The sequence below is a fragment of the Camelus bactrianus genome, chromosome 5 (assembly GCF_048773025.1).
Source record: "Camelus bactrianus isolate YW-2024 breed Bactrian camel chromosome 5, ASM4877302v1, whole genome shotgun sequence".
In the NCBI taxonomy this organism is placed as follows: Eukaryota; Metazoa; Chordata; class Mammalia; order Artiodactyla; family Camelidae; genus Camelus; species Camelus bactrianus.
This window is the reverse complement of record NC_133543.1, coordinates 41,927,341-41,955,150: the sequence shown is the minus strand read 5'-3', so window position 1 is coordinate 41,955,150 and position 27,810 is coordinate 41,927,341. Positions and strand designations below refer to the sequence as shown.

Below are 27,810 nucleotides of genomic sequence, written 5' to 3'. Positions count from 1 at the left end.
TATGTGATACATATGATTCTGTACAGTTATCATCAATGAGATGATGCAAGTTTACCCCAACGGTTCAGAATTCGCCAAATGGATGTTCATTTCCTTTAACTGGTTTTTAGAGAGTAATCATCCATTTGCCACTGACTGAATTGCAGGCAACGAGATCCCTGTGAGCAATCCCACAAGCAGGTGTTTCTCTGCCCACTGTTATTTTCAACCCTTTCAGGGCTGACGTCAACAATTCATACTTCTTGTTATCGTTGGCTTTGGTTTCTGCAAAGCTGGTTAGCCTGTAGTTTCAGATTAATCTTCAGAATCATTTGGGTGTTTACACTTAAAATTGTTTAAAAATAGATTTTGGTATCTGAGGACCTGAATTTGTAGGAGGTGACACACCCACCAGTACCACTCCTACTTCTGAACATAGTTTTAGAAAAAAAAAAAAAATCCCTACAATGGGAAAACGCTGTATGAAGGAGACAGGAGGAAGTAAGGGTTTCTTGATAAATGTTGTGATGCTAAGGAGTAGCCACTGGACCTTATTCCCATTCTCCCAAGGTAGTAGGTTGCCTTTGGGAAGTAGTTTTCTCTGAAAGCTATAGTGAGAACCTGACAAACAGACATTTGCATGTGCATTAGTGAGACCGCAAACGGAATCTCTTAGCCTGGGGGTGTTTGTTTATTTGTCTTCAAATTATTACTAAATAGACAACTTCTGGAAGGGTGGTTTCATTAATAAGTTCAGATACAAAATACTGTACAAAGCTCTGTAATGCATGTATTTCTGGCATGGGTTTTGCCCTTCAGGAGCTTTCACATTATTTCTGGACACACATCCATCTGTTACCAAAACTCCCAAGTGTTCCTAATGGCAACAAGATATTTTGATTATTGAATGAATACATTCAGTAGAAAACTGCTAATTTCACTATAAAAAGAATTTGAAAAGTGTTCTCTAATGCATAATGTGGAATATTTGGAATCAATATTTAACAATTTTTCTTGAAAAAGAAGTTTGTGAGTCCACAAGGAGACTTTTCTGGGAAGGTGCAACATTCTATTTGGGATACTTAAGGGCACCTATAAATTAGGAAATTGAGAAATAATTTTGTGGAGCCCTGGTATGCTAAAACTCCTGGCTTAAAAGGGGGGTGGAAAGGCTGTATTCATCAGAGAGCCGGAGAGGATGAGGTAGGGGACTAGAAACGGAGCAGAGCACATAATTTGGGGACTTTTGAAACAAACAACAAAAACAAAGTATCTCACCTGCCAACTCCCCTCCCCCTACCCTCAACACTTTCAGGAAATGAGTAGACAGTGGGGACCAGGAAGTAACAGGCTGTTACTTAGCAGCAGAAGTGGCTACAGTATTGAGCTTTGAGCTCCTCTGAGGGGCAAGGTGTCTAGCTCGGCTGTAGATTTCTCCTATGTTTTGCAAACTGACAGCTGAAGTATTTTGGTTTCCCACTAAGGGGGGACATTGTGAATCACTGCATAGCAACAAAAATTCCTTTTTTAATATTAACGTGTGAACTTTTAAGCCTTCTGACTAAAAACAAGAGGCAAGATTCTAAGCCCAACCCCAGGCATTTTTCTGTTAGAGCTAGCAAGGGGTTAAGGAGCTTTGTCTACTCAGCAGTCATAATTGAATGTGTAGTTTGCAGTCCTGCCAAATTGCTAAACCTAGATTTCTCATATTAGATAATGTGTAATAAAAGACAGCTGTTGCCAGCATATGCTGTTCGTTGCACACCAGCTCCTCATTCATGAGTTTTAGTACCATCACTGCAGCCCTGAGATCTGGCTGGAAGGGCAGTCTAGGGAGCAGAGACTCCACTGGGCAGGTCCTAGAAGAATGCTGCTTACTCTAGGGGAAGGGCTGCAGGGAAAACTTTTTCTAAAGTCTAAGACCTTTGTTAAGACCTCAGATGTTCTTTTCAGTTAGGCAGATAGTTTGGTGTGCAAGCAAGGTCAAACCCTGAGAATGTTCCTTTCCACATCGCCTGAGTCTGACAGCCCAGATCAAAAACAAGTAGGCATTATGTCAAGATGTGGCACGTGTCAGAGAATTTGATGGCACCTAATTTATTTAAATTGTTTTTTATTTAAATGTTAGGTGCCTATGACAGGCTCATTGCTAATCCAGAGTGGAATCTAATTTATAATTTGACTTAGTCTGATTTGTGTGTATGTGTCACTGATGACCCGGATCAGTCAGGCCACAGGAATTGAGTATCTGCTCTGCATCTCACATGGTGCTAGGCGGGTATTTCCATTTTCATCTAGTTAATTAGCTAGATAGGAATGTTAGCAAGAGAGAGGTGGGGAAATTTCCTTCTCTATAGAGTTCTTGGATTTGTCTTGTGGACTTAAACGATTTTATATTTGATCTTTCTAGAAAGATTTTTGATTTGGAAGGCAGGTTAATGGTGGACAAGATGAAATCTTGAGGTTCCCATCAATGCTACAATTATTTACTAAGCAAAAGGGTATTTAAAATGGCCAAGGAAAGCCTCAAAATTTTGATGATTCAATAATTCTTGCTACCATTCATTCATTTAGCAGTTGTGTATTAAGGCATGACTAACTTACTTTGTTTTCTGTTAGTCCTTTTTTTAGGACTGAGTTTTAGGATTGAGTTTCTTGCTGTTTTAGGATTGAATTTTTTGTTGTTGTTGTTTGTTTTCTTTCATTTTTAATTTTATTTTATATATTTAAATGGCTACCCTTGAGGGTTTTTTAATGAATATGTAATGACAGGCAGAGTTGAGGACTCTTTTACTTTGGATCTCCCACTACCACTTACTTGCTTGAACTGTTGTCTAGCAGTTTTCTTCTTTTTGCCTATTTAGTTGTTCTCAAGTTTCCGCTGTATTCCAGACCCTGTGCTGGGCACTGGGGTAGAAAATAAAAGATACATTCCCCAAGAGGCCCAAAATACAGATAATTGTGAACAGAAGTGAGGTATTTAATCCTATGTCCTTCATATAAATACATATATATGCCTCCATGTATATGAATATGTGCATAATCTGATGACTATTGATAGCAAGAGTAGATTTTAAAATATAAACCCAAATTATGACTTACAGATAGACCTACCTAAATACTTTATAATCTGCAATAAGGGTAAAAGTCAAGCAAATGCAAATATAGATTTAAAACTAGATTAAGAAAATGTGAGTACAATATAAGGAAGAGACTGAGAATGCTTGGGCAGATCAAGTTCACTGACCTCTTTCACAAGAAGGCAGTCCACTGCAGAGCTGAGTGGTCCCCGCCCTTGTTAACGGTTCTTAGTGGGACAAAATCAGGCTGAAACAACCCATGAAAACTGTTACAAGCCGTCTACAGTAAGTCCTTACAAACTGAGCATAGATACTTTTTAGTAAATATAGAGAAGGAGTTTTTTGGTTCTGAGCCTTCCTATGGCAGACTTCAAGATGATATAAATGATTTGAACTCCAGGACTGACAAGAGAGGGAAATGTAATCAATTTACATCAAATCATTAGGAAGAGATCAGCTCTTCATTACATTAGCATTACTGACCACTGGCCAAATTATCAACACTGAGCCATTCCAGAAACCGTGTGAGAATGCTGGCCTTTAGTATGCAGTACTTCACACTTCCCACTCGATGATGTAGTCTTCTCCCCTAATAAATGCCTTAACGAAGATCTCATTTGTGCATTAATTTCCTCTATGTGTTTTTCTCCTTGGGGCTCTCATCCCATATTTTATTTTTATTTGTTTGTACTGACTTTGCATTGATGTCCTGACATTTTCTGTCTTCACTGATATATGACAAGCATAATGGGTTGCCAGTTAAACACCATGGGTTAGCTAGTAGCATGAGCTTTGGAGCCCTGGACCAACACTTGAGAAAGAGCTAATTAACATTTGTTAATTCCTAAGCAAATAAACTAAACAAAACCCACACAAAAACTCACTTCAATTATCTTTAAAACAAGATGCCACCTTTGTTAACTTTTCCTTTGTTTATAATGGTAGAATGTGTCCAGGAAGCTTATGTTTATATGAGCTTTTCCCCAAAACATGGCAGAGGACTGAAGGTGATGTTATACAATTTACACCATTCTGAGGTTCCTTTCCTGTTTTGGCTGGAATCTCACTGCACTTTTTAAAAATTATTGCAAAAATAAATCATAAATAAATTGGGATTTTGAGTCCCTGGTTTCACCCGAATTGTGTTTCTGGATATTTGTTGGTTCTTCAGAGGTGATTTTATCCTGATGAAAACAGTAACGTATTCAAGTATGACAATAAACACAGTCATTTCATTAGCATCTCCAAAAACTATCAAGTATTTGGGTTTTATATGCCATTCTATGGGTGTTATTTTTCTTTGGATTTCATTGTGATTATAAATTGCTGTGGTTAACCTTTCAGAGGCTATTTTAAATACAGATTAGATATGAAGTTCTTTTGGAAGCTTTGGAGTTTTGCCACATTACATTAACTCTTTTGCCATAGGGTGTTATTATTGGACCCTCTTGTAATCTTTCAAATGGAATGCCTGAATGGTCCTTTCCTCAGCTCGCCTTTGCTATCGCTAACAAATAGAAATTACTGCCTTTTCGTAACAATTTCCCAGGAGCTGGCCAAAGAAGGTGATAAAGAACAAAGTCCTTTGTGATTCAGAACATTTTACAGATGTGTCTCAAGGACCTCTGGATAACTGTGTGCTTGTGTTTTTCAGCTTGCTCTGACGAGATCAAGTTCTTTAGGTGACTTTTCCTGGTCTCAAAGGTAAAGAGATTCATTTATTTTTAGGTCTCTCACCAAGATATTTAGGAATACAGCTTTCTAGGCTGTTTGTTGATAACACACACACACACACACACACACACACAGTCATACATACAACAATTTACATAAATGTCAGCTATTTTTAATTGACAGTTATTTTTAATAATAGGTATGTGCCAAATGTGATACTTTGATTTTCATGCATAGTTTTTTGTTTTTTGTTTTGTTTTTTGATTACAGAAAGCTTGTTACTGTGGAAAAGCAGGATAATGGAACATTTGGATTTGAAATTCAGGTGAGCAGTTTTCAAATTTTCAAACTTCTAATGAAGAAAGTGGCACTGGTAATGTCATATTTGCAGAGAAAGAATGAAGTCAGGATTAGAGAATGATGAAGGCCGTGACTTGTTTTCAATGTGTGGCTGTTTTTGGTGGTTTTTCAGTGTGTTGGGTACCATCAAGGAAAGAAAACATGCAAGCGGATAAAATCAACCCCTTAGACATAATCAGCTCCTTGCTCTCAATTACTTTAGCCTTCCTGTAGGTCTGAGACTGATCAGAAATGCTTGCTATCAGCCAGCTCATAAATAAGAGAGTGAAATACTCTTTATAATGTGCATTTTATATATTTGCATTACTGATGTGTTTTGCATAATCATTTTTATACTGTATATCAGATTCTAAATCTATACCTCTGTATTCAGAAATACTTGAAAACATATATACTTGTGTATGTGGACTGCATGTATTCATGTATAGTTCCTGATACATTTTGAAAATACTAAAGTTCTCATACTGGGTATAATGAGAAATTTGTACTTTTTTCCTTAATGACATTTTATAATTGTTATTTGAAACACTTAAGAACATTTGACTCTACTTGCTTATTGCCTCATGCTCTAGGAAAATTTTAACAGTCTTTATGGGTTTCTATTTAATAGCCTAAGAATTTCATTTCTTATTTGCTGTCTGGTTTTTTCATGGCCATATTTGTAAAGATGGTGAGTTAGGTCAAATGAAGTCTAGTCCAGTCAAGTGCAACAGAAGTAGCTTAAGTATTGCTGTGTTCTTTTTCCATTACACTTCTGCATTTCTTTTAGATGTGTTTTGCATAATCAGATTCTTATATTGCACATCAGGTTTTAATATCTTAACTTTGGTGCTGCCTTCAGAAAACTTTGGTAACTAGACAGCCCTGCAACTGGAAAGTCTGTGTTTTAAGATTAGGAACAGGAAGTTGCTTTGTAAAATGTGCTTTATGAATAAAGAAACAAAATGGAACTCTAGCTGCAATGAACAGGAAGAAGGCTCTAGGAGAAAAGAAGATACCTTCTACTTTACAAACCCTTCTACTTCTGAATTTGGTGAAAGCTATAATTCTTCCGTCAGGTTTTAGAAGCATAGTATGCTCTCTTATTCCTCATTCACATGAAACACTCCCTATTCTGTTGTAGAGACATTGTGCTTTTTGTGACCACTTCTTTTCAAATAAGAGTTATCCATAAGGATATGCAGCGGTTGCTACTGAAAACAGGAGTGGAGGCTACCCATTTATCCTTACTTAACGTGGTACATGAGGATTTTTTCCCTCACTTTTCTATGATACATAGCACTGCTTCTGCATGTTTCTCCCTCATACCATAAACATTTACTCTACATGGAGCAAGAGTCAAAATTATCATTAGTAGACAGCAGGCTTCAGTGCCTTGAACCTTTGCGGATCCATGTGAACTAATGGCTTCACCTCTGAACTGCAGCATGTCTGTGTTATCTTACTAATGCAGGGGTCCTCTCTGCAAATTCCCTCTTGGTGTGTGCTTTCCATTACCAGCTCTATGCTATAGAATAGAATAATCTATTCCATAACCTATTCTTTAGTACTCATAAGATTTGCAGTAGTCATCAAATAGGATACATGCTCTAAGAACTTTTTGAAGATCAAATAGAACCTCATGTACCCTTATTGTGCCTCCATTGTTAACAAGTATTTGGGTCCTGGTCTACCAGGTGCAGGGCATGCTGGGAGAGGACAAGTCTGCCTCCTCTGGTCTCCATGGGTGCTATTTCCTGCTGCTATAGATAGTAATGCCGCATGACATGAATGCAGACCTTAGATTCACGTACACCCGAGTTCACGTTGTTTCAGTGCTACCTTATGGGGATCTTAGGCGCTCCAAGTGAAATAACACATATAAAGTACTTAGTAATGTGTCTGGTTCCAGTAGATCAGCAAATGACGAGTGCTAGAATGAAGGTCATTGGGCATGAGAAAGGCAATGTGACTTTTGTGTCTCTAGGAAATAACTGAGCTAGAAGACTGGGTAAAAGAAAGGGAGAAATATCTGACTATTTCTTTCCATACTTCTGGAAACTCTGCCTTTCCTTTTCTATGTCTAACCCACAAGTTGTACACCCGTTGCAAACATACATGCAGATGCTGTCTGCATCAGTTAACATGTTTTCCCTTAACTGCACTCACCTTGCTCCCTGGACACAGAGGGTAGGCTCTCACTGCTAAGAAGAATCGTCGTAATAGTAGTTTCCCAAAGGAATGTCTCTTATAGCTTTGGTTCTCACACTGCATAAACCAGACCACTCTTCCATGTCTGGAAGGGCCCCGGCAGTGGCAAGAAGACTCCCTGGCAGAAAAGCTATGAAAGGGATCTCTAACACAGATGGAAAGCAGACCACATGATCTCTGAAAATCCCCTCTACCTTTAAGATACAGGGAGTCCTCCCAGCGTGAATAGAAATTGCTTAGAGATTAACAAAGTCCAGTTTCTAGAAGTTGCTTGCACGTGACTGACTTCTGGCTCTGCTGGTTCTGGAGCCTGTAAGTCTGTAAAATAAGCAGGAATGAACATGGACATTAATTTCTCCACAAGTAAGCAGTGTTGAACATGGTTTACTTTTAGGAACCAGATGTTTAGAAGACTTACTCAACTCAGCATACTGATTTTTACTCTAAATCGAACTAGACTTCATAAAGAAAAATACAGGTCATTGGGCCACTATATCCAGCAAATATTTGTACAGTGTTCTTGATGCAAGTTAAAAAAAAAAAAAAGAAGAAACAAAACAAAAACAAAGACAAGCTGCTTTTGCCAAATTGAGGCAACAGGCAAAGCATAACTTTTTCTAATTTAGTCAGGTGGCTAATGAACTAGTGAATATTCAGGGCAAATGTAGCAGCGAGAGCTCAGAAATGAAGGTAATTGACTCAATTATAGTACTTTTGAATTAATGCAGGACAGATTGTCATTATTTGCAGAACTCTGATTTAAAATAATTATTGTTGGCATAGCTGCCTTGCTGGATGTGTACTGTTTCATACGCTCCTGTAATGAATCCTTTAGCTTGGGAAAACCACATAGAGATTTTTCTCTCTGCTCTTGGCCATTATTATTTCATCCCATCGGGAAAAGAGAAACTGAATTTTTCTTGATAAATATGCAATAATGATAGCATCAAGTGGCCTCTAAGGCTTGAAAGTATAAAATCTTAAGCCAATGTTATCCTATTTTCTTTCTCAAGCCAGATGTGTTTTTATGAATGGGGTCAGCTACCAACTGTGTGGGAGAAGTGCAAGATTGCAACTTTGATTCAGTTTCTATTCAGGAAAGCCTTTCCTAATTATTCTTTGCACTTACCTATTATACCACTTAAGGTAATTGATACCATTTAATTTTCTGACAAACAGATTTTGAGTTTTTTGAATGATAATTATGTATCCCTTTAATTTTTACAGACTTACAGGCTCCAGAACCAGAACACCTGCTCCTCAGAGATGTGCACTCTGATCTGCAAAATCCAGGAGGATAGCCCAGCGCACTGTGCTGGCCTGCAAACTGGTAACTTACAGTTTTGTTCATGTTAGGAATTAAATAGCAAGGAAAAAAACTTTTCTGATAGTGAAGGTTGAGGGTGATTGTTGCTTTGAATTTCCTTAGCTCCCTTATGTGGCCAAGGTTTGGGGCTTGCTGGCTTTGTTTCATTTGCAGATCAGGAAAGATGATTTAGCCAACTGTTTTAACATCCATTTTTCTTGGCATCTCCCAGGTGATGTCCTTGCAAACATCAATGGTGTGAGCACAGAAGGCTTTACTCACAAACAAGTTGTTGACCTGATCAGATCGTCAGGAAACCTGTTAACGTAACTATCTGGCTGCTTCCTATGGGGCTTCAAAAATGTTATGGTCTCTCATGATGCTTGTTGAGTGAATGAATAGGCTTTTTGTTCAGGATCACAAGGGAGGCAGTGCACCGTAGCTTGGGGATTGGGTACAGACGTTTTTATCAGTTCCTTTTGTTTCTCAAGGTTTCCTCAAACTTGAACATATTGTCAACATCTGAAGTCAGAGGACATCAGTAGCCCAAACATCTGAGTGGGAGGGATAGCATTTAAAAAATTTATTTTTAAGTCAAGTTCAATTAAACTGGCACATATTCTGTTTGGACAGAGGGGAACGGGTCCAATTTCCATAGCTGATATAATCCTGTGGTTAGAACAAACAGAAGGTCAGAAGGGTTGAGTTTTTCCTCTTATACCACCAGCCAATTGTTTTTCTCTCCTAGCGTTCTGGTTGGAAGGTTAAAAAAAGTCTGTTCAACCTTCCTGCCCTGCAACACACACACTCACATCTTCTAATACTCCCAGACTACTAATGGAACATTTGTCTCCCCAAGTAGAGATTCAACTGCCATTTCCACCACGCCACCGTTAGAATCTAAGAAGGCCTTAGTAATTAGTTAAAAGATGGAATTCACCCATTCATTCAAGTGATACTTACTGAGCAAATACTATGTTTCCAGTTCTGTGGCAGGCTCAGGGGAGATAAATACAAAGATTCTTCTAGTGCTTTATTAATTGTGGAAGGAGATGGGTGAGAAAAGACTGCAAAAATAAGTAATTTGGTATTTCAATTGATAACTGCTATGAAGAAAGTAGAATATGGGATGGAATAGAACACTGAGTAAGAGGGCTGCAACCTTAGCTTAGGTTTTTAAAGTGTCCTCTTTGAGGAGGTGAACTTTGAGCTGTGAGTAGAATGAAGAGAGGGGATGGTTAGATTAACCCCTGGTGAGAACATTTCAGGGAAAGGGAGAGGTCTCTGAGTTCTCAAAATGGGCTTGGCATATTCAAGGGACAGAAAGAAAGCCAGTGTAATGGGTGGCTGGTGAATTAGGAAAAGTATAATAAAAAAAAAAAAATGAAGACAGTTTTTCAGGAAGCAGAGTAGGGCTCTCATCAGCTAGGCTTAATAGTTTATTTACACTTTTTTCTGCTTCTCTCATTTATTCTTCACAGCTGCCTTATGAGGCTAGTTTTATTCCTGTTTATAGACGAAGTGACTCAGGCTGAAATGAGGGTTTTTTTTTTTTTTCTTTTAGTTAAGACCAACCAACTAGTAAGTGCCAGGGCTGGGATTTGACCATCTATTCTGGATGCCAGGATCTATTCTCCAGCTACACCACAGCTGCTCCTTGCAAGCTGCCAATAAAAAAATTTGCTGGACATTCTTCAGTGATTCTAGTCTAAAACTTCAAAGGACATTTTTTGGGTGTGTGAGAGTAGTTTTGAGAGATGACTGGTAGTGGTGGAGGACTGAGTCCAACTCCGTCCTGGGAGTTCAGGGTAATGGGTGAGGGGTCCTCTAGCTCCAGAGAAACTTGAATGTATAAGGTAGGAACCATGTAGAGTCCGCGAGAACATGCTGGTGGTTAGAAGCAGAAACCTATGCTCCAAATAGGTGAAGTGGGCAGAACTCAAGTGGATAATTAAGGAGTATTGGGTGGAGACAATGTGAAATTTAAAGATCAGGAAAATGAGAGACACTGAAGAGAGCAGTCAGCCTGTGCCAGCAGTTCTGCCCGCAGACATCTACTGCTTGGGCAGGGCAGGTCAACACTAAAGTCCCAAACAGATTCATAGGGATCCTAACTGTGGCCCAGAGTCAAGACGCCCTACTGAGAAAGCAGACAACTTGCTATCATCCCATTATCTTGGGTATAATGCTATTGGAAATAGAGGGAAATTGGGCTCTGCAATTAATACTATTATTTTACCATGTGTTAAAAAATTTCTTGCATCTTTATAAACAGAGTTACAGCTTATTTATCAGAATGAATTTGAACCGATACTTTAAAAATACTTAGTTGTGTAACTCATACATGAAATTTGTCTTATTCAGAATGACTGCTTAGTAGTCCAAATAAAGGCCTCTAAACTGAGCCCACAAAACAAATCAAAGCACTCAGGATAGAACAAGTCTTTTTATTTTTAGAAAGGCATTTGGTATAGAGAGAAAGAGCACCACTAAATTGATAATTCTAGGATTAAAGTTTGAATACTTAAAAAGTTTTGAGATCAGAGTCATATGAAAGTTATTATCTCATAGCAGTTCTGGTTCTATTTGTTCTAGTTCCAAAATTAAGCAAACGTACAGAGGTAAAGTTTCCTAGAATCCTAGGGAAGAAAGAATTTTTCCCTGTTTCAAGAAATAGTGGTTGATTTCATTATTTAAAAGTCCCAAGTGCCTGTTGTTTTCACTGCTGTACCCCTCATGCTTAGCACAGTGTCTAGAGTCTGGCACGTAGTAGATGTCCAATGAATATTCACCAAATGAATGAAGTGATTCAGCTGAACCCCACAGGAACAGGTTCTAGCAGAGAACAACCGTCGTTGCCATATAGTGGCTTCTATAAAATGAGCTACAGTTTACAAATTAACCAGAGTATTTTCTTTAGTCACCCTTTCAAAGGGAGTATTTTTTCCATATTCTTTCTTTGAATGTTGTCAGAAGGTTTGGCTTAGGTCCAGATTCTTGAAGAGCCATGAGAATTGTAACATTAACGTTGCTTTTTGAGGATACTCTGTGCTCCAAGTGTGGTACTCCATGGGGTGATACTTACTTGAAAGAATCACTCATGTCATTTCCCTCCCCCCTCCTTTTTGTCTTAAAACAGGATAGAGACTCTTAATGGAACAATGATTCTCAAAAGAACAGAGCTTGAGGCAAAGCTGCAAGTTTTAAAGGTAATTTAATTTAATACAGTGAGGCACATTTTTCATCCTTGAATGTGTGAGTGGTAGAATAAAAACGTAGTTGAAAAATTGAGATAGCCCTTGAAGATGAAATGTCATGATGAGTCTAAACTGCTGAATTATCAAGAGCTGTACAATTACCTTTGCAGGAATATTAAATTCCACAAACCAGTGCAAATCACTTTCTTCCTTCCTCCTTCTGCGTGTCTATGAGGCTCAGAAAAGGAACAGGAAGGCACATCACCTGAAGAACTATTCATTAATGCACCTGCGATCTCTTCTGATTTACATTTTGTTTGGAAAAACAAAGGAGGAGGAGCTGGTCTTTTTGCCGTTTTCCCAAGAGCTGCATATATGTGTGTACAGAAGGGCCTGGGAATTTTGCTTTTCTATTGTCCTCCTCTGTGTCCCTCCCTTCTGCTTCATTCTTAATACAAAAATCATCTCCCTCTACGCCTGTGTCAGTCCTTGAATCTACTTTCATCGGCAAATACACTACCAAGTTTGAAGAGGAAATTAAAGTTTCCAGGAGATAGTGCACAGTGCAGGATGTTCCATGAAAATTCTCTGGGCTCTTCGAGAGTCTTAAAAATCTCAGTTTGCTAGACTGGTGAGCTTCTGGCAGGCCATGAAGTCTAGGCCCTCACGCGCATCTGAACCATAGCCCTGGAGACCCCTCCTCAGTCCCACTTGACCTCTCTGCATCAGTGCTGCTCCCTGTAGGACAATGGGGCGGCCAGTCCAGCAGTGATTGTACGGCTGACTACAGGCAGGTTGCTCAATTGGACTTAGTTTAGCAATAGCTGCCATTTATCAGTTTTCTTTCTGGAGTATGCACGTCTTAATTATTGAGCCTAAGAGCGTAGAGTTACTATGTTTCTATTTTAAGTTTTATGTTGTATTCTTCTCTTGCCCCACAACTAATTCGTCAACAAGCCCTGTTTTCTTCTCTGTCAACATTGGCTTTATATTCTTATCATTTTGCTTATCCTCGTGATTTTTTGAATCAATTTATAAAATTCCTTGACAAAAATCCTCTATTCAGATTGTGATAGGAACTGAATTGTATTTATAGAAAACATGAGATCAGTCGACATCTTTATGGTTTTTCACTTTCCTTACTTCAAACACAGGATTTTTGTCTTTCCATTTCAGGTCTTCTATGTACTTGAAAACCATTTTATAATTTTTTCATACATTTTTAGATAGCTTTTATTATATTTATTCCTATGTATCTTCTAATTTTTCTTTCTATAATACATGTAGTCTTTTAATTTTGCAAATGTTTATTGCTGTTGACTTTTACATAAATTTTTAAATACAGGAGTCTTGCTGATCTCCTTTTATTCTAGTAATATGTTTGTAGAGTCCCTTAGATTTTTTAATATAAACCTAATATCATCTTCAGATACTGAGAGTTTTGCCCCTTTACCCCCAATTATTCAATAGTTTTTTTTTTTTCTCTTATAACATTGGCTAGGACATTCAGGATATTGTAAATCGTCTTAGTCTTCACACTAAAAGGAATACCTCTAACATTTTATCATTAAACTTTTTTAAAGGGTAAACAGTCCCTCGTATTATATTTAGGTTTTTAAAACTGTTGAAAGTTAATTTGTTTTGCAAAAGAGAGAGAGAGCCTTAGTGAACATCTTTTTCAAAAAAGAAAAACTGGCTTTTTCAGCCTTTCTGTAAAAAAAGGAAAGAAATGTAGAACATAAACTAGTGATGCTATTTAAAACTTAAGTGAAAAAAAAAAAGGTTTATGTTTCATGGAGTAAAGGACTCTTGCACAACACGTTTTCATACTTCGAAGCATCTTCTGTTCTTTGAATATTTTCTCTTCAAGTTTTAATACATACTTTATTGTTTCTTCTAACTTTGACATTTTTTCAACATCTCCAACTTCTGCCACATCATGAGGAGCTTAATGTGTTTAAATGTCCATTTAAGACTCTATCTTCTTTATGATTACTTACTTTAGAGAATTTTATCAATTTTTTATGAAAAAGATGCAGGCTGTTGTTTTAAATAGCTGGTGGTGAACAAGTCTACCCACCTGTGAACTGATGTACTTGCCCTTGTTTCTTGTATTCTGTGCCTTTCCACTGGGTTTACTTTCCTTCTTGCCACAGTACTTCTTTCAGTGAGGATAAGTGGGTCTTTATTGAAAAATATCTTTATTTCACTGCTATTATCAAAAGAGAGTTTTATAGGTAATTGAATTATTCTAAGGTGATGTTTTGTCTCCTTAGCATTTTGAATGTATTGTCCCTTTGGTATTTTTGTTTATGAGGGGGATCCTAATTGTTTATTCTTTGTAGGTAATCTGTATTTTCTATAATTCTTCTGAAAGTTTTAAAGATTTTTCTTTTTTACAGTTAAGTCTTTAATTCATTCAGAATTAATTTTTGTGTATAGTATGAGATAGGATTTTATTTTCTTCTGTATGAATACTCAGTTTTCCCAGTGCTATTTATTTTATACAGTCCTCCTTTTTCTTCAGTGGACCTCAATGAAACCTGTATTTTTAAGCAAATTCCACATCTGAGTGGATTGTCCTGCAGGCTTCCAATTCTGATCCATTGATCAATTTATCTCAAACTCAGCTATTACGCCTTTGTAATAAATATTGATATCTGATTGGGCAAGTATTCCAGGTTATTCTTGTCCCTGTAATTGCCTGTAAACATTTTAGAATAGACTGTCAAATTCTATCAATAAATGTTGGAGTTTCGATTAATAACACATTTTATATAAATAGATCAATTTGAGGAGACTTCACATTGTCTGGTATTGAGTTTTACTGAGACTATCTCACTAAATAACTTTAAATTATTTTCTTTGTCTTTCAATAAAGTTTTATAATTTTATGCAAATAGATCCTATGCATCTTTTATTAGATTTATTCCTTTGTAACATGATTTTTTTCTTATTATAGCTTCTTTTTAAAAATAGCTTTAATTGATGTTAATGTGTAGACATCTGAAGTAAATTTTTCTGTGCTTTTTCTATTCAAACATCTTGCTAAACTATATAATTTCTCATAAATTATCTATAGGTTATTTCGTTTCCCATGAAGGTAATAACTATCTGTTAAGAGTGTTACACAGTTAAAAAAAAAAAAAAGGGTAATATTCAGTTCTTTTTCTTACTTTGCTATACTGATTAGGGCCTACAATACAATGATGAATAGAACTATAATAGTAGGCATCCTTGCTTTTTCTTGACCTTAAAGGGAATTCTTTTGACTCTTTTCTATCTCTGTGAATATGCTTTTAAGGTTAAGGTGGCTTCTATACTAAGTGTGCTGGTATTTTTTAGTGTATTAAATTCTATCAGATACTTTCTTCTGTAGTTGTTAAGATGATCTTCTCATTTATTTATTTTTTAAAAGTTGTCAATATGGTGAATAACATTTAAAGATTTTCTAATGTAAAATCACCCTCGCATTTCTAGAACAAACCCAACCTGGTCATAATTTATCATCATTTTTCTGTACTTGTAGATTTTATTTGCTAACATTTTCTTTAGGGTTTTCGAGAGTGGCTCCATCTTACAGGCAGAATGGCCTGTAATTTTCTTTTCTCAGACTATCTCTCTTTAGATTTGGTATCAAATTTACTGGACTCTTAGCATGAGCTGGGGAGTCTCTTCCCTTTTTTGTCCTCTGGTAGAATTCTTGTAATGCTATCTGAATCATCTGGGCTTGAGGTTCTTTTTGGTGGCGACACTTCTAAACTCTGTTTCAGTTTCTTTATTAGTTATAAGACTGCTCAGTCTTTCTGTTTGTTTTTTGTTTTTTTTTTTTTTTGAGCCAGCTTTATTGAATGATGTTTTTGTTAATAAAGTTTTAAAGTTTTCAGATTTATTGCATGATGTTGATAATAAACATTCTTTTTCTTTACTATCACAACTGTGATTATGTCCCCATTTCATTTGTACTACTTTTTATGCTTTCTTTTCTTTTTCTTGGTAATTTTCTCTAGAGGATTTTGGGGTCTTTTAAAAACCAACATTTCAGTTTTGGGCAATCTTTCATCTTTCGCTGGGTTCTTTTGTCTGCACTGATCTGCAGTTTCACCACTATATGATTAGGTCTGGATTCATTTCTGAATTTATTCTACTTAGAACTTGCAGTGTCCTTTAGTCTAAAGACTTGTGACTTTCTTCAGTTTTGGATAATTAGCAGCTCGACCTCTTTGAATATGCCTTCCTCACCATTCCCTGGATTATCTTCTGGAATTCCTTTTAGACATATTTCAGAGCCTTTTGACTTATCTTCCATGCTTCCTAACCACTCTTTCAGATTTTGTAGCACTTTGTCTTTTTTCATATGTTATTTTTGAATTCCTTAGTAATATCTTCAGTAATGTTGTCTGTGTTCTATATAGAATGTGCTCTTTCTATCGAGTTCGTTTGTTTGGGTTTTTTGTGGGGGAGAGAGGTAATTAGGTTCATTTTTTTTTTTAATGGAGGTACTGGGGATTGAACCCAGGACCTTATGCAAGCTAAACATGCACTTTACCACTAAGCTATACCCTCCACCCTTGAGTTTTAAAAATTAAATAATTTTTTAATATTCAAATAATTCTTTTTTGTGTCTATCTGTCCTTGTTTTATTTCTTTGTTTCAAATTTCTTGTTCTTACAAACATCACATTTCTCTCTCAGAGTATTGTAAATATTCTTATTTTAAAGTCTTTGAACATTTTTCTATTTAAACTTCCACAGAATTCTGGAGTTTGGACTGCCCACTTTCCCTGGCCTCTCTTTCCCACTCAATGTGAGAGGTGGGCAGTTGTCTCCAGTCTACACCTAAGACTTCTGGTCCAAAAAAAAAAAAGATTTTTGGTCCAGAGCCAGGTCTGGCATCTTGGAAGCTTTCCCTGGAGGGCCAGTGTGCTGCATGGCTCAGGCCATGAGGCTGCATATATGTACCCCCGGCTCTCTGGGTACATGCTCTCCATGAACTGTAGGCACCCTCAGCAGCTTTGCTCAGCCTGCTTTTCATGGAGGTGGAGCTTCAGCCAAGTTTCTTTTCTCAAGCAGGAATCTTGTCTTTGTCTCTGCCACACGGAAGTGCATTCAAACTATCTATCACGATAGGGCCCAATTTCCTTGTTACCTCCTTTTTCTCCACACCGAGCAGACCTTTGGGTTTAGTTCTGCTCACCTTCTTGCATTTCTGTTCCTTTTCTAATCTTGAAATTATGAGATTTCCAGCTCATTTCTTGAGTCAGAAATGTCTGGGTCAGACCTATAACCAGAGTTAGGTTGGCTTCCCCTTTACACGATGACATTTAGTTTGTGTGTCCTATGTAAATATGCATTGTGTCCCCCAAAGACTCTCTGTGGAGCCACAATCTCTTCTTTAGAAACAATGGTCCCTTCTGAGCTATGTTTCCAGGGATTTCCTTTCTCATGACCTATGATTCAAATAGTTAACATGAAAACAGCACATCCAGTGGGTTAGTTGAGGGAGCTACTGATATTTACTGTGTTTGTAGCCCTTGGGAAACAGTTTGCTATATTTATTATATAACCTCTATTATATATTATATAACCTTTATTTTATAATCTGGAACTGTTTAGGACTAAACAGCATGTTATCCATGAAATCACTACAAAAGTAGTAAAGTGTCATGGAAATGTTTAGCTATACGTCTCACATAGATGAAAACTTGGAAATATGTTCAACCAAGATATCCAGTCTGTGAAAGCTGAGCATCGTTTTAGGGAGCCATCCTTTCATACATTCGTTCAGCCAGTATTTGCTGAGCAGCTGCTATGTTCCAGGCACTGAGGTAGGCACAGTGAGGTGTGGTGGCCCAGTATGGTTGGATCTCACACATGCTTTAATTTTCTTCTAATAGTGAGAGGTTAGATTTGTTCGAATACACAACTGTAATGTCAATAACAGGCAGAAATAGACTCTGAAGAAAATAAGAAACCTTCAATACAGACTAAAACCTCTTAGTCGCTTTGCCACATCTGCTCTTTACCCTAGTATTTTCCTGGTTTAAGTGACGGCGTATTTAGATGACTGGGCTGAATCAACAGATTAGATATTTTAAAACCTTTATTTTCACAGAAATTACTTGGCAAGCCCTGACTTTGTATTTCTGGATAGTGAGTGCAGAAATACAACTTCCTCTTCTCTCTATATTTAGTTTTGACTGTCAGTCTATCCTTATCCTCCTCAACTGGACTCTATTCTCTTGAAGGAGGTAAACTTCTTTAAGAAAGAAAAAAAGGGTTTGGTATATATGCCAGATCCTTGCTAGTTCTGTACTTCCTAGTTTTCTAACTCTGACCTTCACTTGACCGCAGGTTTACCTGGATAACAAGAGCTGTGATCCAGTTAGCCCGTCAGTCCTATAGCCAGATAGACAGTATTACAGTACAGAAGGAACAAGAAATTAACCAAGCCAAGTGTTCTATGGCTTTGATTTATTGATTGCATATCATATTGACAACCATAAGGATTGCTGCTAAATATTACTGTCATCAAGGCTTGGAAAATCCTCTCCAGTGATTGTTCAACCCCTGAACTGAGGAACCAGCCATTTTTCTGTTAAGCATTTAATGACATTCTTGTAATATTTTCTTTTCCTTCAGTCTTCCCATTCCAAATGTACTTTTTTTCCTCTTCCTTTTTGGCCTTCATCTGCCCTTTCCAGATTGCTTTGTACAAAGGACCGCTTGTTTCCAGCTAGGCTGCCTTTCCTTAAGGATAAATGTCCACAGGCAAATCTGAGCTGTACCAGCGTATTGGGCTTGCTGTGTGGCCAAGGAAGGGGTGGGGTAGAGAACAAAGGGCGGGAGGGAGTAGGAACCTTTGTGCCTTGTCAGATGCCTGCCTGGTTTGCTTTTGATTCCCATCACCCAGGCTGGTCTGTGGGCTAGGCCAGGCTTCACGTGCAGTCATGATCATTACAGCAGCTGCTTCATCCCAACCTGGGCCACTGCTTTCAGGCATGGGGAGGCTGAGGAAGGAAGCAGTTAAGAAGTCAGGGTGCTTAGAGTGTTCTAAGTTGAGCCTTCCAAGGGAGCTTTTAGAACTTGTCGGCTTCCCCTTTTGGGTGTAGAAAATAAATAGATAGAAATCCAGTAGAAAAGACTGTTTTAGTGCCCCAGGCTTATAGAATGATGATGGTATTTTTTAAATTGAGGTATTTACAATGTTATATTAGTTTCTGGTGTACAGCAAAGTGACTCAGGAATATATATATATATATGTTCTTTTTCAGATTCTTTTCCATTATAGGTTATTATAAGATATTAAATGTAGTTCCCTGTGCTATACAGTAGGTCATTGTTGTTTATCTATCTTATATATAGTAGTGTGTATCTGCTAATTCCAAACTCCTAATTTATCCTTTCCCCTTTGGCAACTGTAAGTTTATTTTCTATGTCTATGAATCTGTTTCTGTTTTGTAAATAAGTTCATTTGTATCATTTTTTACATTCCACATATAAATGATATCATATGATATTTGTTTTTCTCTGTCTGACTTACTTCATTTAGTATGACAATCTCTAGGTCCATCCATGTTGCTGCAAATGGCATGATTTCATTCCTTTTTATGGCTGAGTAGTATTCCATTGTATTCCATATATACTACATCTTCTTTATTCGTTAAAAATTATGGTGGCATTTTTTTTTTTAACATTTACTAAGCTCTCGTCACTGTTCTAAACATGTTATATCTACAATGTAATGCAGTGAATCTTCATGACAATCCTGGAGTTCAGGTTCTGTTATTGCCCTCATCTTGCAGATAGAAGAAGCCTAGAATGTAAAGTGTTTCCGAAACAGCTAGTAAATGGACACAGACCCAAGCAGTCTGGTTCTGTAATACTTTTAAATAAAAAAAAAAAGTGTCATTATTTATATTCTCTATTGCTTCTGTTGAAATGATGTTATTGTTTCAACTTGTTGGTGCTACTAGATTATTTCTTGAGAAATTAGTGTCCCCAATATCCCTGCTTATATAGAAAAAAAACCACCTTCAAATGAATGGGAGGGATTGTTAGTGCTAGAATGAAATGAAAAAAAAATTTACTGACAAATCTCAACACCTGGAAGTAAATTGTTATCTTCACTGGGGTTTCCTAATTATTATCACTTGTTTCTTCTTTCTCAGCAAACCTTGAAGCAAAAATGGGTGGAGTTCAGATCTCTGCATTTACAGGAACAGCGCCTGCTTCATGGTAAATGTGATTTCCTGTTCAGAAACCACACTTACATCTCATCATTTCAGTATTTCTGCTTCTAAATTGTTTTAAGATTATCATCATTACAAGAAAAAACTGTCTAGCATGGATCAAGAATAGTAGTCTGTGTTTCTTTTGCGTGGCCTCTGGAGTGACCAGTGCATTTGGAGGAGGGATAGGTCAACTCACACCCCCTCCTCCACACACATAGCAAGTATGCACATGAAAACATGCATACAAGCGCATGCATGCACACGCTCGCAAGAGGCACCTGGAGGTTTCAGAAGAGCAATAAGAATGATTGCCTGTTTTCCCTACTGCTTCAGCAGATGAGTTAAATTCCTGAGAACGTCCATGTCTCAGGCTGCATAGTTCTTAGAAACTCTTGAAGCTGGAATGGTAGCCTGCTTCTTGGATAGAACTCCTATTATTTGTTTAAATTGTGTAAATTATATTAAGGCAGAGAAATCCCTCTTTATGGCCTCCAAATCCAAGACAGAAATGTGAAGGATCATTGTAACAGTAAATGAATAGCTCTTGCCCTTGTGTGTATTCTGAAGAGAAGGGTTGAGTTTAAAATTTGTTGACTTGGCATTTGCTATGTGACAGGTGTAACCTGAGGAATGAACTTACATATACAAATAATTCACTGAAACCACTAGCTATGTGGGTGTGAAATATAGGCTATGTCTTCTTCAGATAATACTGAGCTGATGTCTCTATTTATAACCTAGAATATCTATTTGTTAAAACTGATCATCTGTTTCTGGACAAAAAGATACATTTAATTCTTAATTAGGCACTAATTTATGGCTTAGAGGTTTGTGTTGAAGATCTGGTTTTTTTTTTTTTTTTTTTTTTTTTCAGAAAATGAAACACATGAGTTACTTCTCTTTTTGTGTTTCTAAATGTTCTTAAATTTTAATAATCTTAAAATTTATAACAGATTTGGGGGGGGGCTGAAATTTGCTAGCAAGACAGAAGCACAAAAATTTGGCCACTTCCTGGATTTCTGTAGACTTGAGAGTGTTTGGGATCTCCTTCCTTCTGGAGCATCCTGGAGTGGAGCTGGGGTTTGGTCTAAGTATAGACAGTTCTGCTGTTTTATAGGAGTGACCTTGTATAGACAAGTTCCATAGTTTAGGATCAAGGAGCTTGACTTCTCATACGGCCATTGTTATACACATTTTTTGAGAGATGAAAGGAGTTCTTTAGTTCACTTTTTCTAGACCTATAATAAATATACAGGGCATGAGATTCTAGAAGCCTGTTGCTCTCCAGTCAAAAGGAATTCATCAGTTTGTTGCAAGATGAAATAAAGTAGGTTGTGTTAACAAAAAGGAAAACATTATGACTAGTCACCGCAGGGCTGGCCCTACTCAACCTTGCAGATCAAATGGAAAAATAAACAGTCTGTTTTTACATTGTCAACCAAGGGCAAAGGAGAGCAGCAGTAGAGATTATCAGCCCAAAATAAAACCATTTCTGAGTGTGTAATGTTCTATTACTTTTCCTGAAGCAAGGTCACCTTCTAATGATGCTTTCCTCAGGCTAGTATTACAAATAATCTCCTTTCTTTGAGCAGCATACCAGCTAACTCAGGTAGTACAGAAGTAAGTGGGATATGAACAGGCTGTTGGTGTGAGATTAAAATCTGAGTTTGGGGAGCCCAGATGTAGGTTATAAAAGGCTGATGAAGAAATTCAGCTAAGCAGATAAAATTCAATTTCTTCAAATTAATTATTACTTATTTTAGGACAGGGATGTTTTCTGGGTACCTTATCACTTCAAAGCATTTAAATATTAAAGTATTCTAAGAATAAACTTGGAATATTGAGGCTGGAAGATTTCTTTATGCTTTGAACACTTTTGAATTTTCTAATAATCATCCTGTAGATGCAGGTTTTATAACTATGTTTCCCATATACTTCTAACAATGTTATAATAATTTTATATTTATTAAAAATATAAGATAGTAACAAAAATCAGAAGAACTAAAATAGAGAAAATCCATAAAATGCCATTTCCCCAAGTATATGCTTTGGAACCCATTTCTCTGAGAATTTTAAGGAAAGGTGGGGGTCACTTCAATTTAAGAAATGATCCTTTTGGAAATTCACAAGTCACACTGGCATGCTGTTAGATGAGTTGAACTGCTCTCATAGGAAGACTCTTGTTTAAATTGATTTAATCTAGTATCACCATTTTTGTGACTGTAGACCCTTTTACATGGAAACTAGTCCATGAACAAGCAGTTTGAAAAATCCTACTATAAGATTTATCAAATGGTCTCATAAACAGTCACTTAATCGTACAAGTCAGAGCTTAGTGAAAAGTATTATTCACCCTCTTTCCTGTGCCCTTCAAAGGGAAATCTTGGTATATTTACTTGTAGGGAGTGATGCTCAGATCCATTTCACAATAGACTTTGTTTTCTGCATTCCAGGTGATGCAGCCAACTGCCCAAGTTTGGAAAACATGGACATAGATGAATCAACTTTGTTTGGAACCCTGCCTGGTCCAGCCCTCCTGGACCGAAATCGATTATCCAGCGAGAGCAGCTGTAAGAGCTGGCTGAGTTCCATGACGATAGACAGTGAGGACGGCTACCAGACATGTGTGTCTGAAGACTCGAGCAGAGAAGCATTCAGCCGGCAGACAAGCACAGATGATGAGTGTTTTGTCCCCAAGGATGGGGACGATTTTATGAAGAGGTCTTCTTCAAGGAGGAACCGGAGCATTAGTTCTGTCAGCAGTGGGTCTATGTCTCCCTTGTGGGAAGGCAACTTCTCAAGCATGTTTGGGACCCTGCCCAGGAAAAGCAGAAGGGGAAGTGTCCGGAAACAACTCTTGAAATTCATCCCTGGCCTTCACCGAGCTGTGGAAGAGGAAGAGAGTCGCTTTTAATATGTTGTCGTGCCCTTTCCTATTAGCTTATTTCGTAAATATCGTTTAAATCCGCTCCACCCAGCTTGGTGGGAAAGTGCAGATGGATTGCAAAACTGACATCCCATTTCATGGCAACAGTGACTTTTATTTAAATTTTTGTATCATTATTTTTGCTTCTTAAATCATTTTTTTAACCAGAACAGCTCAAGTTCTAAGTAGGAAGTAGGGAAATTAAGTAATAAGTCAGAAAATATAATAAATTAATATAAGTGCTTGCTCATTTCAGTGCTGCCTGTGAAGGCAAGAGTAGTATTTATTTTCTATATTTTTCATGTGAAAAGTTGAGAACTTTTTGGAGTCGAGTGTGAATAAGAAAGTGACAAAATATAATTATTTGGAATACCTTCTGTAGGTTAATTGGTAGGTTATAAAACTTTGCTTAAGCTCAGTTGCCTTTGGGAAGGCTTAATAATAGGTAATTTTGAATGTTTCTGTTCAACTCTATGAAAGATTATAAACAAAGGTGATCATCAGCCATTTTTACATTCACAGTGACAATAAAGCAGGAAATAGAAGATTTCATATGGAGGTTTAAATTTTATGAGATCCATGGAAAGATGTTATCTAAGATGGGTGCTGAGGAAGATTATAATGTCTTTTTCATAGGCAGCCTAAACAAAATGAGTGGGAGTGTCATTCTTACCTGATTCAGCTTTTCTTCTGCCTAAATGCTAATGACAAATCTGGAACTCTCAAGATCCTACAGCTTTGTAATTTTTCTTTCAAACAAATGTCTAAAATTTGAAAAATTAGAGTCAGGAAATGGATTTTTCCCCGGCAGATTTTTTTCACATTACTCCTCACTTCATATTATATATTCCAAATAGTTATTGCCCCATCATGCTTTTGTCTATTAGTTATGTTAGTGTCACATTACTTTTCTTTTAATCACGTTTTTACTCAGTACCTATTAAAGTCCACGATTTCTCTGTTCTGGTGATACAGCTGCTCATTGCCTATATTCTAGAGTAGATAACATGGACAATGCAATTAATAGTCCTCACTGATTTTAAACTCTGTGTGTGCGTGTGCGTGTGCCTGTGTCAAATAGAGACATTTGATAGTTGACTTTCAGTACAGCTGCTACACCTAAACTAAGCAAAGAGTGAGTCATTTGGAGGGGGAAAAAAAAAGGTGAGGGTAAGAAAGCTTGTAGGGTAAGTAATAAGTAATAAAATTAAATACAAAGAGATTTCTAATTGGGACTTGCTTTCTATTCATTCTTTGAACTCAAAAGCATCCAGTGGGCTCTACTTGAGAACCATTCATGTAAAAGGCAGGGTTTTCACAGGAGCAATAGCAATCTTGTTTGTTATTTACTGAATGCATAGTAGGTTAAAAATGCTTTCCATGTGATCCCAGAAGTAACCCTGTAGATAGATGTTAGGCATACAGATAAGGAAGCAGGAATTCAGAGAAGCCCCTGAGATCAGAGGCAGGGATGTTGGAAGTCAGTTCTTCCCACCCTGGCCTATCTTCTTAGTTTCTCTAGATATTTGATACCCTTTTGCTGGTTCTGTGTAGTTATCACCACAGGACTACCCCCGTCCCAATCCCAGGAATATTTTAAATGTGCGACTGTAGATACTACATGGATAAGGATATTGTAAATAGGATAAAAAGTTCCTACTTGGTAAATAGGAAAACAAACACACATTGAGGCTGACTTTTTCTCCTGGCCTCCACACCAAGTTTTTAGATGTAAGCACATTAATAACTGCATGGTTAGCGATACATTTATTTTCAACAAGAGTTTGCAAATCAATTGTAAATCAGTAACAATTGCTATTGCTCATTTCTCATCATAGCCTAGAATTATGTTAAAGATCTGCTTACATGAATGCAGCATTTTCTGTTAACCCTATTTTTGCCAAGTTCAGGGGAAAGAAATAACATATTTATGTGAGGAAAGATGACTTTAAAGCCTTCTACGGTGTGAACAATGTTTCAAGAACTACCACAGTTCACCTGGAAAACCAGACAGTATATCATTTGCTTTTCTGTGACTTTAAGTGTTAAATATAGTGTAATACTTCTTTTTTACAGTAAACATCCAACCCAAAATGGTACTGGGAAGAAGCACAGGAAGTTTCACTGTAGTCTGTGATAAGAAGAATTAAGAATCAAGAGTTCAGTATGTTCTGAAAAAAACTAGAAAAGCACTTTTTAACCCAAGTACAGGAAGGAAGGGTATGTCCTGTTCTGTGTGTTCACAAGTTGTAAGAAAACTGTTGTTTAGTGGAAATGTGGGTAAATTTCTCACAGCACAGTTTTTCAGACTGAGTCTGACCTCAGTGGGGCTTTAGAAGATTTCATTTTGCTAATCTTCTGGTGCACAATGACCACAATGACTCACTTTGATGTAATTTACTGGGAAAAGAAAAGTGAAGAGTTTTTTTTTTTTTTTTAACCTTAAAGTTGTCAAATAAGTAATATTAGTGACTTTAATTAATTGGCAATTTGTTTTGAAAATGCTTTTTTCTAGTATGGGATTGATTGATAAGCCAAATTTCAATCAAGCATATTGGGAGTTACTCTGTCATGTGACTAAAGGAACACCACCATGTCAAATAGATTGGAGCTATATTTTTTCAAATGAATTTTTCTTTATCACTTTCTACTTTGCAGTTCCTTTATATCTTAGTTGCATGATACAAGCAGTATTAAAAATCCTAGTTTGAACTGAAGAAATCAAACTGGGACACAATTTTGTGTGTACTTACCATAAAGTATACAATATAAGCACAGTAGATAAATATCACAACTGTATCAAACCCTTCAGATCACAAAATTACTGGTGCTTTATATCTATTTCCTTATAGAACTATAGGCAATAAAATGAAAATTTGATACTTTTCTGAAATAAAGAACGTTATTTTTCAGTTCAGAACTTTCTCCTCTCTCTCTCTTTACCTACTTTGAATGAAATAGTTGTTTTTAAAAAGCAGATTTTAAAAATGTGGGGCGACCTCTTGACACCTAACTCTGAGGTTCTTAAAAAGCAATGCCTACTTAATTGAGATTTGCACTTGTATTAGCTTTCTGTTATTGTTTGACAAATTACTACAAACATGGAGACTTAAAACAGATTTATTATTTCAAAGATTTTGTGGGTCAAGAGTATGGACAAAGCTTAGCTGGGTCTGCTCAGAGTTTCACAGAGCTGCAGTCAAGTTGTCACCCACCCCACTGCGTACTCACCTGCCAGCTTAACTGGGGAAGGATTTTTTACCAAGCTCCTTTAGTTGTTGTCGGAAGCATTCCTTGTGGCCATAGGTTTCATGGCAGCTTGCTTATTAAAACTCAGCAACAGAGAGGAAGAGATACTGCAAGCAAGACGGAGTCTTAATACATTGTAATCACTGACTGACATCCCAGCTCCTTTGCATATAATGTAACAATCATGGGAGTGGCATCCCAGCACCTCTGCCATATTGCAAAATACAGTTACAGGAGTGACATCCTAGCAACTGGACCATATGTGCATTAGACACAAGTCATGGGACCCACCCACACTCAAGAAGGAGAGATTGCACAAAAGCATGAATGTCAGAAGGTGGGGCCCAGGGGCTACCTTAGAGTCTATTCACACCACTATTCAACAAGTTCACAAACGATAATATAAAGATACTGAGTTTTCTCTAAACTCCTTTGAGCAAAACAATTGTGAATGTTACCATTTTTAATTTTTATATAAGGAAATGGTAAGATGAAAGACTTTTGAAATTAAAGAACCTGGCCAAGATTGTATAACTAGCCAAAAATCTGAGTAGAAAATCGTATCCAAGTCTATTATTGACCTCCCAACTTAGTCTGCAAGTACTTGAAATGATAGAAGATTTTTAAAAAACATACAGTAGTGAACCAGTTACTTGATTTCACAGTCTGCTCAGGGAATCTGAATGTGGTTAAGTGATTTCAGTGATTGACATGCTGGACTCTATCACTTCTATGTGGGTGCATATTTGTGAGCAGAAGACAGGGATTCCACAGAAAAACAAAACAAAACTTCCACAATCAAAATTACAAAGCACAAAAGGAAATGATCGACCATGAGCAAAAGTCAGGAGATTCCACAAATAGCAGAATTATCAGAACTTGAGAAAATAATACAGTTTGAAAAAAATATAAAACATGTATATCTTAGGAACAGAGAATAAGTCGCACAACTTGATGAAGAACAACTACAAAAAGCCTACAGCCAATGTGAGAAACTGGATGCTTTTCCCCTCAGATCAGGTACAAAGCAAGCATGTCCTCACACCACTCTATTTACCACTGTACTGAAAGTCCTAGTAAGTGCACTAAGACAAGGAAAGGAAATAGAAGATATGCAAACGGGGAAGGAAGACATTAAAACTGCCTTTGCTTTCGGATGATATAATTGTCTATGTGGAAAATCCCTGCAAATCAATAATAGCAAAAAGTCTGAAACTAATAAGTGAGTATAGCAAGGTCACAGGATACAAATTACTATGCAAAAGTCAACTGATTCCCTATATACCAGAAATGAACAACTGGGATTTAAAAATCAACAAACAGTACCACTTACAATAGTACCAAAAAATGAAATACTTGAGTATAAACCTGACAAAATATGTATCTTTTGATCAGAATCTGTATGTGGGAAACTCTAAAACTCTAATGAAAGAAATCCAAGAAAATCTAAATAGCTATTCTATGTTCATAGATCGGAAGACTGAACAGTGTCAAGATATTATTAGTTCTTCCTAACTTAATCTATAGATTCAGTGAAATCCCAATCAATATTCCAGGCAGCTATTTTGTAGTCAGTGACAAACTGATTCTGAAGTTTATATGAAGAAGCAAAAGAC

The 27,810-nt window shown here is 37.0% G+C and overlaps 2 protein-coding genes across 2 annotated transcripts in view; both read left to right on the top strand.

Annotated features, from left to right (window-relative positions):
* Positions 1 to 5,058, top strand: part of ACVR1C (activin A receptor type 1C) — a 138,821-nt gene extending 133,763 nt beyond the window's left edge. The window contains exons 11-12 of the mRNA XM_074363692.1: positions 4,714 to 4,763; positions 5,004 to 5,058. The gene's annotated coding sequence lies outside the window, so the exon portion shown is untranslated. The remainder of the gene's footprint in view (positions 1 to 4,713; positions 4,764 to 5,003) is intronic.
* The window catches only part of CYTIP (cytohesin 1 interacting protein), a 29,987-nt gene extending 4,122 nt beyond the window's left edge, over positions 1 to 25,865 (top strand). Inside the window, exons 2-8 of the mRNA XM_010971330.3 lie at positions 4,714 to 4,763; positions 5,004 to 5,058; positions 8,511 to 8,613; positions 8,822 to 8,915; positions 11,729 to 11,798; positions 19,957 to 20,023; positions 22,473 to 25,865. Of these exons, the coding sequence (XP_010969632.1) occupies positions 4,714 to 4,763; positions 5,004 to 5,058; positions 8,511 to 8,613; positions 8,822 to 8,915; positions 11,729 to 11,798; positions 19,957 to 20,023; positions 22,473 to 22,933 (900 nt within the window). The 3' untranslated portion in view covers positions 22,934 to 25,865. The remainder of the gene's footprint in view (positions 1 to 4,713; positions 4,764 to 5,003; positions 5,059 to 8,510; positions 8,614 to 8,821; positions 8,916 to 11,728; positions 11,799 to 19,956; positions 20,024 to 22,472) is intronic.
* The last annotated feature ends 1,945 nt before the right edge of the window (positions 25,866 to 27,810 follow it).